At 49.8% G+C, this 12,062-nt stretch overlaps 1 protein-coding gene and 2 long non-coding RNA genes across 8 annotated transcripts; 2 read left to right on the top strand and 1 right to left on the bottom strand.

The window, feature by feature from the left end:
* The first annotated feature begins 346 nt into the window (after positions 1-346).
* LOC127922408 (enhancer of rudimentary homolog) lies at positions 347-11,375 on the top strand. 5 transcript variants are annotated; one of them, XM_052506114.1, is made up of 4 exons: positions 347-476; positions 3,314-3,401; positions 4,606-4,726; positions 11,323-11,375. In XM_052506114.1, exons 1-4 carry the CDS (start codon positions 474-476, stop codon positions 11,360-11,362), a joined length of 252 nt encoding a protein of 83 aa, XP_052362074.1. In that variant the 5' UTR covers positions 347-473; the 3' UTR covers positions 11,363-11,375. The 5 variants fall into 5 exon arrangements, with proteins under 5 accessions (XP_052362074.1, XP_052362073.1, XP_052362076.1 ...); XM_052506113.1 differs by lacking the exon at positions 11,323-11,375 and adding an exon at positions 11,189-11,243; XM_052506116.1 differs by lacking the exon at positions 11,323-11,375 and adding an exon at positions 11,124-11,176.
* On the bottom strand, positions 6,534-9,877 carry LOC127922409 (uncharacterized). Of its 2 annotated transcripts, XR_008111183.1 has the most exons (4): positions 9,229-9,877; positions 8,727-8,892; positions 8,011-8,180; positions 6,534-6,957 (listed from the first exon to the last, which is right to left on the bottom strand). It is a non-coding gene; the product is annotated as an uncharacterized LOC127922409 (long non-coding RNA). The 2 variants fall into 2 exon arrangements; XR_008111182.1 differs by lacking the exon at positions 9,229-9,877 and having other exon boundaries at positions 8,727-8,919.
* LOC127922410 (uncharacterized) lies at positions 7,413-8,185 on the top strand. Its single transcript, XR_008111184.1, has 3 exons — positions 7,413-7,477; positions 7,590-7,701; positions 8,038-8,185. It is a non-coding gene; the product is annotated as an uncharacterized LOC127922410 (long non-coding RNA).
* Positions 11,376-12,062: the final 687 nt, after the last annotated feature.

The raw sequence follows: 12,062 nt of genomic DNA, 5'->3' as shown, positions 1-12,062 counted from the left end.
AAGCAGCGTTCTTAGCTAAAATTAACAGATTAATTTATTCAACATGAATAGCGAGGCGATTTCGAGAAAAGAAGTGCTTGTGTTTCCCAATGGCCTGCTGGAATGGGCTACTGAGGAACAGCGTGCCTGACAGTCTACATACAGCAGGTCACACAAATATGTGTATATTTAAGAAAAATGCCATGGTGACCGCGGTGCAAGTTAGAAATAGCCCCAAAGCCCGCAGACAGCCACCAATACATTTTCACCCGCGACATCGTTTTCAAAGCAGTCCAATTTTAGCTTGAAAACCGCAAACATGGTAACACTCGTTTAGGAACGTCCCAAGGATTAGAAAATAGCACTAAACCCTTCTCGCGTTCCGAAAGTAATTCTTCCGGTATCAAAAGTCACTTCCGGTCTTGTTGTGCCATCAAATCTAAATCGCGTAGCACGAGAAATCTTACTTACTTCAAGAGCACGGCGAAGGAATTATGGTTAGTTGTATTTTTTTTAAATAACATCAATAGATTTGCATTCGAGTAGTTTACCTGGGGGAAATGATTGAGTAGATTACCAGCTAGCCTTGTTTTAAAACTGCACACATGTCAATCAACGAACGGATGAACGTTAACTAGTTTGCTAATGAAGTGAGTCGTTTTTAAACATATGACGGTCGTATACCAGCTTCTTATATTACATCGTGTTATAATAACGTTCAGTTATATATGTTCAGTCTGCGTGTTAATTAACCAGTCATTGTCATCCTGTGTTGTATTCCGAGTTACTGTAGCCCTTTGTCATCACTCTGTTCCACATTACATTCGTCATTGGACAAAGGCGTCTCGTGTAAGGGGAGGTTTAGTTAAAAATCCCGAAACTCAATCTGAACATTAAAACGCGTCGCTTGCGGTACGGTACGGGTTTGGAGGCATAAGGACCTTCCTTCTCTTTCATATCAGCGAGAAATAATAAAAAGGTGAAAAAGATACTCACCTTGTTTCCACACGGCCATATATCCATGTTACAGCGCATGTTTTATGGAAGACAGACAGCGGCGGCCACCTGTGTAATGGAGCATGCACTGAACACACGCCTAATTCGGGAGAAAGTGTGGTTCCTCAACTGGAGGCACCTTGTGGATCTGTGTGAAACTGCTACAGTGTCTGGGCTGCGCGTTCTACTGCTCGACGGGGCTGCGCGTTCTACTGCTCGACGGGGCTGCGCGTTCTACTGCTCGACGGGGCTGCGCGTTCTACTGCTCGACGGGGCTGCGCGTTCTACTGCTCGACGGGGCTGCGCGTTCTACTGCTCGACGGGGCTGCGCGTTCTACTGCTCGACGGGGCTGCGCGTTCTACTGCTCGACGGGGCTGCGCGTTCTACTGCTCGACGGGGCTGCGCGTTCTACTGCTCGACGGGGCTGCGCGTTCTACTGCTCGACGGGGCTGCGCGTTCTACTGCTCGACGGGGCTGCGCGTTCTACTGCTCGACGGGGCTGCGCGTTCTACTGCTCGACGGGGCTGCGCGTTCTACTGCTCGACGGGGCTGCGCGTTCTACTGCTCGACGGGGCTGCGCGTTCTACTGCTCGACGGGCTGCGCGTTCTACTGCTCGACGGGGCTGCGCGTTCTACTGCTCGACGGGGCTGCGCGTTCTACTGCTCGGGACGGGGCTGCGCGTTCTACTGCTCGACGGGGCTGCGCGTTCTACTGCTCGACGGGGCTGCGCGTTCTACTGCTCGACGGGGCTGCGCGTTCTACTGCTCGACGGGGCTGCGCGTTCTACTGCTCGACGGGCTGCGCGTTCTACTGCCCGACGGGGCTGCGCGTTCTACTGCCCGACGGGGCTGCGCGTTCTACTGCTCGACGGGGCTGCGCGTTCTACTGCTCGACGGGGCTGCGCGTTCTACTGCGCGTTCTACTGCGCTCGACGGGGCTGCGCGTTCTACTGCGCTCGACGGGGCTGCGCGTTCTACTGCGCTCGACGGGGCTGCGCGTTCTACTGCGCCGACGGGGCTGGCGCGTTCTACTGCGCTCGACGGGGCTGCGCGTTCTACTGCGCTCGACGGGCTGCGCGTTCTACTGCGCTCGACGGGCTGCGCGTTCTACTGCGCCGACGGGGCTGCGCGTTCTACTGCGCTCGACGGGGCTGCGCGTTCTACTGCGCTCGACGGGGCTGCGCGTTCTACTGCGCTCGACGGGGCTGCGCGTTCTACTGCGCTCGACGGGGCTGCGCGTTCTACTGCGCTCGACGGGCTGCGCGTTCTACTGCGCTCGACGGGGCTGCGCGTTCTACTGCGCTCGACGGGGCTGCGCGTTCTACTGCGCCGACGGGGCTGCGCGTTCTACTGCGCCGACGGGGCTGCGCGTTCTACTGCGCCGACGGGGCTGCGCGTTCTACTGCGCTCGACGGGCTGCGCGTTCTACTGCGCTCGACGGGCTGCGCGTTCTACTGCGCTCGACGGGGCTGCGCGTTCTACTGCGTCGACGGGGCTGCGCGTTCTACTGCGCTCGACGGGGCTGCGCGTTCTACTGCGCTCGACGGGGCTGCGCGTTCTACTGCGCTCGACGGGGCTGCGCGTTCTACTGCGCTCGACGGGGCTGCGCGTTCTACTGCTCGACGGGGCTGCGCGTTCTACTGCTCGACGGGGCTGCGTGTTCTACTGCCTGACAGAGATGCTATAAAATACCACTAACCTGGTATTTGAGTTGTATTAATCTTACTGAAACTGAAAAGTTGATTTGAGAACTGACATGTCTACTGCGTTCTGTTACTGACACGTCTACTGCGTTCTGTTACTGACACGTCTACTGCGTTCTGTTACTGACACGTCTACTGCGTTCTGTTACTGACACGTCTACTGCGTTCTGTTACTGACACGTCTACTGCGTTCTGTTACTGACACGCCTACTGCGTTCTGTTACTGACACGCCTACTGCGTTCTGTTACTGACACGCCTACTGCGTTCTGTTACTGACACGCCTACTGCGTTCTGTTACTGACACGCCTACTGCGTTCTGTTACTGACACGCCTACTGCGTTCTGTTACTGACACGCCTACTGCGTTCTGTTACTGACACGCCTACTGCGTTCTGTTACTGACACGTCTACTGCGTTCTGTTACTGACACGTCTACTGCGTTCTGTTACTGACACGCCTACTGCGTTCTGTTACTGACACGCCTACTGCGTTCTGTTACTGACACGCCTACTGCGTTCTGTTACTGACACGCCTACTGCGTTCTGTTACTGACACGCCTACTGCGTTCTGTTACTGACACGCCTACTGCGTTCTGTTACTGACACGCCTACTGGGCGTTCTGTTATTGTTACAGTCTCATACGATCCTGTTGGTCCAGCCCACTAAGAGACCAGAGGGACGGACGTATGCTGACTATGAATCAGTCAACGAGTGCATGGAAGGTAAATTGACAGCCCCCAGGTGTGCTGGTTTTGGAGTGAACCTATAGACGGTAGCTCTACAGGAACAGGGTTGGTGTGAACCTATAGGATGGTAGCTCTACAGGAACAGGGTTGGTGTGAACCTATAGGATGGTAGCTCTACAGGAACAGGCTTGGAGTGAACAGGATGGTAGCTCTACAGGAACAGGCTTGGAGTGAACCTATAGGATGGTAGCTCTCCAGGAACAGGCTTGGAGTGAACCTATAGGAGGGTAGCTCTACAGGAACAGGCTTGGAGTGAACCTATAGGATGGTAGCTCTACAGGAACAGGCTTGGAGTGAACCTATAGGATGGTAGCTCTACAGGAACAGGCTTGGAGTGAACCTATAGGATCGTAGCTCTACAGGAACAGGCTTGGAGTGAACCTATAGGAGGGTTGCTCTACAGGAACAGGCTTGGAGTGAACCTATAGGAGGGTAGCTCTACAGGAACAGGCTTGGAGTGAACCTATAGGAGGGTTGCTCTACAGGAACAGGCTTGGAGTGAACCTATAGGAGGGTAGCTCTACAGGAACAGGCTTGGAGTGAACCTATAGGAGGGTAGCTCTACAGGAACAGGCTTGGAGTGAACCTATAGGAGGGTAGCTCTACAGGAACAGGCTTGGAGTGAACCTATAGGAGGGTTGCTCTACAGGAACAGGCTTGGAGTGAACCTATAGGAGGGTAGCTCTACAGGAACAGGCTTGGAGTGAACCTATAGGAGGGTAGCTCTACAGGAACAGGCTTGGAGTGAACCTATAGGAGGGTAGCTCTACAGGAACAGGCTTGGAGTGAACCTATAGGATCGTAGCTCTACAGGAACAGGCTTGGAGTGAACCTATAGGATCGTAGCTCTACAGGAACAGGCTTGGAGTGAACCTATAGGAGGGCAGCTCTCTGGGAACAGGGTTGAGAGCTCCACCCCATAGGCTAAATACCCAGTCCTTGTCCCATCTGAATGCTTGGGGGTGCTTCATCTTAAAGTAGTGGTTTACCATTTCAGCAGGAATAGACTTCATTATTGTGCACTGTGGGGTAACCAAAAGGCTAACAATCCTCTTTTTAATGGTGTTGCATGCTGGGCAATTCATAAAATGACCTAATCACTTTCTCAATTATGCCTAGACCTGTTGTCATTTGTGGGTGAATTTTGATGCCTGTGACGGATGTATGTCTCTCCTTCCAGGCGTGTGTAAGATGTACGAGGAGCACCTGAAGAGAATGAACCCCAACACACCATCCATCACCTATGACATCAGTCAACTGTTTGACTTCATCCATGACCTGGCTGACCTCAGCTGCTTGGTGTAAGTCAAACTGCTGTACTTGGTTTTTCACACGGATTTCGACGTGTCTGGATTTTCCAACCTTTTCCTGAAGTTCGCCGTCCCTGTCAAAGATTTAAAAGCGTAAATTGGCCTAGTGGTTAGAGGAGGCAGGTGGCCTAGTGGTTAGAGGAGGCAGGTGGCCTAGTGGTTAGAGGAGGCAGGTGGCCCGGTGGTTAGAGGAGGCAGGTGGCCCGGTGGTTAGAGGAGGCAGGTGGCCCGGTGGTTAGAGGAGGCAGGTGGCCTAGTGGTTAGAGGAGGCAGGTGGCCTAGTGGTTAGAGGAGGCAGGTGGCCCGGTGGTTAGAGGAGGCAGGTGGCCCGGTGGTTAGAGGAGGCAGGTGGCCCGGTGGTTAGAGGAGGCAGGTGGCCCGGTGGTTAGAGCGTTGGGCCAGTAATCGAAAGGTTGCTGGATCGAATCTCCAAGCTGACAAGGTAAAAATCTGTCGGCAGAACGAGGTACTGTTCCTAGTCGTTCTGCCCCTGAACGGGCAGTTAACCCACTGTTCCTAGGCCGTCATTGGTAATAAGAACTTGTTCTTAACTGACTTGTCTAGTTAAATAAAAGTTTAAATAAATACGAAAACGTGTACATACTTTAGGTTGCGTCCCAATTCTCCACCTATCTGTTAAGCAAGGCTGAAACTTAATCACCAGCAGGTGTGTGCTCAGGTTTTAACACCGGGCTAACGTTACTGTCGGGCCGGGCTAACGTTGCTGCCGGGCCGGGCTAACGTTGCTGCCGGGCCGGGCTAACGTTGCTGCCGGGCCGGGCTAACGTTGCTGCCGGGCCGGGCTAACGTTGCTGCCGGGCCGGGCCAACGTTGCTGTCGGGCCGGGCCAACGTTGCTGTCGGGCCGGGCCAACGTTGCTGTCGGGCCGGGCCAACGTTGCTGTCGGGCCGGGCCAACGTTGCTGTCGGGCCGGGCCAACGTTACACTCTCTCTGAGGTGACAACAACGGGAGTCGTTCGTAAAACAGTGGACACCGTACACCGAGACTTAACAGTTTCCAGTGAGACACAGAGGATCAGTTTTAAAACAGGTTGACAAGTATTTCATATACCCTACTGTGTGAAATGTTGACTTTCTATATCATTGGCTGTGGTGCTGTAGAATGGAGTGTGGTGCTGTAGAATGGAGTGTGGTGCTGGAGTGTGGTGCTGTAGAATGGAGTGTGGTGCTGTAGAATGGAGTGTGGTGCTGTAGAATGGAGTGTGGTGCTGTAGAATGGAGTGTGGTGCTGTAGTGTGGTGCTGTAGAATGGAGTGTGGTGCTGTAGAATGGAGTGTGGTGCTGTAGTGTGGTGCTGTAGTGTGGTGCTGTAGAATGGATTGTGGTGCTGTAGTGTGGTGGTGCTGTAGTGTGGTGGTGCTGTAGTGTGGTGCTGTAGTGTAGTGTGGTGCTGTAGTGTGGTGGTGCTGTAGTGTGGTGGTGCTGTAGTGTGGTGGTGCTGTAGTGTGGTGGTGCTGTAGTGTGGTGCTGTAGTGTGGTACTGTAGAATGGAGTGTGGTGCTGTAGAGTGGTGCTGTGGTGTGGTGGTGTAGTGTGGTGCTGTAGTGTGGTACTGTAGAATGGAGTGTGGTGGTGTGGTGGTGCTGTAGTGTGGTGCTGTAGTGTGGTGGTGCTGTAGTGTGGTACTGTAGAATGGAGTGTGGTGCTGTAGTGTGGTGCTGTAGTGTGGTACTGTAGAATGGAGTGTGGTGCTGTAGTGTGGTGGTGCTGTAGTGTGGTGCTGTAGTGTGGTGGTGCTGTATTGTGGTTGCTGTAGTGTGGTGGTGCTGTAGTGTGGTGGTGCTGTAGTGTGGTGGTGCTGTAGTGTGGTGGTGCTGTAGTGTAGTGGTGCTGTATTGTGGTGCTGTAGTGTAGTGTGGTGCTGTAGTGTGGTGCTGTAGTGATGATGACCTGGTATTTCCCCACAGTACAAGGTCCCTGTCTGAACGGGATCAAATCCATTTATTTTTGTCTGGGAATTAATATATATTATTAACCTGCGATTGTGTTGTGAATTGTAATTATGGCAAGTGTGTCTATGCGTATAACGTGTAAAAATGCTTTATATCCACAGACTTTTTAAGTGTTTACCGAAGTTTGTATTACTCTGTTAAGAGCCGTCCTAGGTTTCAAACCTGCTGTACAGGTGATTTATGATGAACTAACCTCTCACCATTACCAATAACAGGGGAGGTTAGCATGTCTTGGAGGTATGATCTAACCTCTCACCATTACCAATAACAGGGAGGTTAGCATGTCTTGGAGGTATGAACTAACCTCTCACCAATAACAGGAGGTTAGCATGTCTTGGAGGTATAATCTAACCTCTCACCATTACCAATAACAGGGGAGGTTAGCATGTCTTGGAGATATAATCTAACCTCTCACCATTACCAATAACAGGGGAGGTTAGCATGTCTTGGAGATATGATCTAATCTCTCACCATTACCAATAACAGGGGAGGTTAGCATGTCTTGGAGGTATGATCTAACCTCTCACCATTACCAATAACAGGGGAGGTTAGCATGTCTTGAGGTATGATCTAACCTCTCATCATTACCAATAACAAGGGAGGTTAGCATGTCTTGGAGGTATGAGCTAACCTCTCACCATTACCAATAACAGGGAGGTTAGCATGTCTTGGAGGTATGAACTAACCTCTCACCATTACCAATAACAGGGGAGGTTAGCATGTCTTGGAGGTATGATCTAACCTCTCACCATTACCAATAACAGGGGAGGTTAGCATGTCTTGGAGATATGATCTAACCTCTCACCATTACCAATAACAGGGGAGGTTAGCATGTCTTGGAGGTATGAACTAACCTCTCACCATTACCAATAACAGGGGAGGTTAGCATGTCTTGGAGGTATGATCTAACCTCTCACCATTACCAATAACAGGGGAGGTTAGCATGTCTTGGAGGTATGATCTAACCTCTCACCATTACCAATAACAGGGGAGGTTAGCATGTCTTGGAGATATGATCTAACCTCTCACCATTACCAATAACAGGGGAGGTTAGCATGTCTTGGAGGTATGGTCAAACCTCTCACCATTACCAATAACAGGGGAGGTTAGCATGTCTTGGAGATATGATCTAACCTCTCACCATTACCAATAACAGGGGAGGTTAGCATGTCTTGGAGATATGATCTAACCTCTCACCATTACCAATAACAGGGGAGGTTAGCATGTCTTGGAGGTATGATCTAACCTCTCACCATTACCAATAACAGGGGAGGTTAGCATGTCTTGGAGGTATGAACTAACCTCTCACCATTACCAATAACAGGGGAGGTTAGCATGTCTTGGAGGTATGATCTAACCTCTCACCATTACCAATAACAGGGGAGGTTAGCATGTCTTGGAGGTATGATCTAACCTCTCACCATTACCAATAACAGGGGAGGTTAGCATGTCTTGGAGGTATGATCTAACCTCTCACCATTACCAATAACAGGAGGTTAGCATGTCTTGGAGGTATAATCTAACCTCTCACCATTACCAATAACAGGGAGGTTAGCATGTCTTGGAGGTATAATCTAACCTCTCACCATTACCAATAACAGGGAGGTTAGCATGTCTTGAGGTATAATCTAACCTCTCACCGTTACCAATAACAGGGAGGTTAGCATGTCTTGAGGTATGAGCTAACCTCTCATCATTACCAATAACAGGAGGTTAGCATGTCTTGGAGGTATGAACTAACCTCTCACCATTACCAATAACAGGGGAGGTTAGCATGTCTTGGAGGTATGATCTAACCTCTCACCATTACCAATAACAGGGAGGTTAGCATGTCTTGGAGATATGATCTAACCTCTCACCATTACCAATAACAGGGAGGTTAGCATGTCTTGAGGTATGGTCTAACCTCTCACCATTACCAATAACAGGGGAGGTTAGCATGTCTTGTAGGTATAATCTAACCTCTCACCATTACCAATAACAGGGGAGGTTAGCATGTCTTGGAGGTATGGTCTAACCTCACCATTACCAATAACAGGGGAGGTTAGCATGTCTTGGAGGTATGATCTAACCTCTCACCATTACCAATAACAGGGGAGGTTAGCATGTCTTGGAGGTATGATCTAACCTCTCACCATTACCAATAACAGGGGAGGTTAGCATGTCTTGGAGGTATGATCTAACCTCTCACCATTACCAATAACAGGGGAGGTTAGCATGTCTTGGAGATATGATCTAACCTCTCACCATTACCAATAACAGGGGAGGTTAGCATGTCTTGGAGGTATGATCTAACCTCTCACCATTACCAATAACAGGGGAGGTTAGCATGTCTTGGAGGTATGGTCAAACCTCTCACCATTACCAATAACAGGGGAGGTTAGCATGTCTTGGAGGTATGATCTAACCTCTCACCATTACCAATAACAGGGGAGGTTAGCATGTCTTGGAGGTATGATCTAACCTCTCATCATTACCAATAACAGGGGAGGTTAGCATGTCTTGGAGGTATGATCTAACCTCTCACCATTACCAATAACAGGGGAGGTTAGCATGTCTTGGAGGTATGATCTAACCTCTCACCATTACCAATAACAGGGGAGGTTAGCATGTCTTGGAGGTATGAACTTTGACCCTCTAACTTTCTCAGTCATTATTCACGATTCATTCAGGATTATCCATGTTGTGGCTGTGGCTATTAACTTTGTCCTGAATATAAAGCATAATGTTTGGACACAGACACAACATCACTACCACTACTATAACCAGTCACTACCACTACTATAACCAGTCACTACTATAACCAGTCACTACCACTACTATAACTATAACCAGTCACTACCACTGACTATAACCAGTCACTACCACTACTATAACCAGTCACTACCACTACTATAACCAGTCACTCACTACCACTACTATAACCAGTCACTCACTACCACTACTATAACCAGTCACTACCACTACTAGTGGTTGTATTCATTTGGGGATCTATCGCATCCCACAACTGTCCCAGACTATGTTTGGAATATTTATTTCTCACGCAGAATATAATAGGTCAACTTTTGTACTACGGGGGATAGTAGATTGACGTAGGCTAGTGTTTTCTCCATTAAGTACCGAGCGGACACACAGACGTACCAGCCCATGTTTTAATAAATCGTTCCGTCTGTCTCCTCTAGGTACCGTGCGGACACACAGACATACCAGCCCGTCTCCTCCTAGGTACCGTGCAGACTCACAGACGTACCAGCCCATGTTTTAATAAATCGTTCCGTCTGTCTCCTCCTAGGTACCGAGCGGACACACAGACGTACCAGCCCATGTTTTAATAAATCGTTCCGTCTGTCTCCTCTAGGTACCGTGCAGACTCACAGACGTACCAGCCCATGTTTTAATAAATCGTTCCGTCTGTCTCCTCCTAGGTACCGTGCAGACTCAGACGTACCAGCCCATGTTTTAATAAATCGTTCCGTCTGTCTCCTCCTAGGTACCGAGCGGACACACAGACGTACCAGCCCATGTTTTAATAAATCGTTCCGTCTGTCTCCTCTAGGTACCGTGCAGACTCACAGACGTACCAGCCCATGTTTTAATAAATCGTTCCGTCTGTCTCCTCCTAGGTACCGTGCAGACTCACAGACGTACCAGCCCATGTTTTAATAAATCGGTCCGTCTGTCTCCTCCTAGGTACTGTGCGGACTCAGACGTACCAGCCCATGTTTTAATAAATCGCCCGTCTGTCTCCTCCTAGGTACCGAGCGGACACACAGACGTACCAGCCCATGTTTTAATAAATCGTTCCGTCTGTCTCCTCTAGGTACCGTGCAGACTCAGACGTGCCAGCCCATGTTTTAATAAATCGTTCCGTCTGTCTCCTCCTAGGTACCGTGCAGACTCACAGACGTACCAGCCCATGTTTTAATAAATCGTTCCGTCTGTCTCCTCCTAGGTACCGTGCAGACTCAGACGTACCAGCCCATGTTTTAATAAATCGTTCCGTCTGTCTCCTCCTTAGGTACCGTGCCGACACACAGACGTACCAGCCCATGTTTTAATAAATTGTTCCGTCTGTCTCCTCCTTAGGTACCGTGCCGACACACAGACGTACCAGCCCATGTTTTAATAAATCGTTCCGTCTGTCTCCTCCTTAGGTACCGTGCCGACACAGACGTACCAGCCCATGTTTTAATAAATCGTTCCGTCTGTCTCCTTAGGTACCGTGCCGACACACAGACGTACCAGCCCATGTTTTAATAAATCGTTCCGTCTGTCTCCTCCTTAGGTACCGTGCCGACATACAGACGTACCAGCCCATGTTTTAATAAATCGTTCCGTCTGTCTCCTCCTTAGGTACCGTGCCGACACAGACGTACCAGCCCATGTTTTAATAAATCGTTCTGTCTCCTCCTTAGGTACCGTGCCGACACACAGACGTACCAGCCCATGTTTTAATAAATCGTTCCGTCTGTCTCCTTAGGTACCGTGCCGACACACAGACGTACCAGCCCATGTTTTAATAAATCGTTCCGTCTGTCTCCTCCTTAGGTACCGTGCCGACACAGACGTACCAGCCCATGTTTTAATAAATCGTTCCGTCTGTCTCCTCCTTAGGTACCGTGCCGACACACAGACGTACCAGCCCATGTTTTAATAAATCGTTCCGTCTGTCTCCTCCTTAGGTACCGTGCCGACACACAGACGTACCAGCCCATGTTTTAATAAATCGTTCCGTCTGTCTCCTCCTTAGGTACCGTGCCGACACACAGACGTACCAGCCGCACAACAAGGACTGGATCAAGGAGAAGATTTACGTGCTGCTGCGGCGTCAGGCCCAACAGGCTGGGAAATGAGACCTTTACAGCCCAGTTCCAGAACGACTGCACTGCAGACGCCTGGATCTCACAACAACCTGGACAGGTGTTTAACATGTCCGCTAAGCACATCTTATGTTATAGCAATCTGTTGCCCAACCATTGGTGGATGGTGAACATCTGCAATGTAGGCTGCCTGGAACGCGACCATCAGGGGAATTTGCCCCTAGATGCTTGGTTTTCCCTACCAATGGTTTACTTTTTTTTGGGGGGGGGGGGGCTTGGATCTGTAGATAGGGGAACCTTCACTCCGGAGCGTTTGGAAAGGGAGGGTTGAATGATGCTATGAATCCAGGCTATTTTAGTTTTTTTAGTTTTCTAGAGGGAAGGGGGGTAAGGGTAAGGCAGCTTACATTTTATTAAAATGTTTGTATTTAAAGAAAATGTCCCCTTTTATTAAACTTTTTTTTTTTTAAATAAGTGTCTTACTATTAAAATAAAAAATGACTCTTTGTTACTGTTTGTGGTTGTGTTAAACAC

The sequence above is a fragment of the Oncorhynchus keta genome, unplaced genomic scaffold (genome assembly GCF_023373465.1).
Source record: "Oncorhynchus keta strain PuntledgeMale-10-30-2019 unplaced genomic scaffold, Oket_V2 Un_contig_255_pilon_pilon, whole genome shotgun sequence".
Lineage (NCBI taxonomy): Eukaryota > Metazoa > Chordata > Actinopteri > Salmoniformes > Salmonidae > Oncorhynchus > Oncorhynchus keta.
The sequence above is the reverse complement of the archived record's forward strand: the minus strand, read 5'-3'. Positions and strand labels throughout refer to the sequence as shown.

Excerpts from the sequence above, each read along its gene's own strand:
- LOC127922408 (XM_052506114.1), top strand. Across the intron at positions 3,402-4,605 it reads AGTCAACGAGTGCATGGAAG|GCGTGTGTAAGATGTACGAG; the intron begins GTAAATTGACAG and ends CTCTCCTTCCAG. Across the intron at positions 4,727-11,322 it reads GCTGACCTCAGCTGCTTGGT|GTACCGTGCCGACACACAGA; the intron begins GTAAGTCAAACT and ends TCTCCTCCTTAG.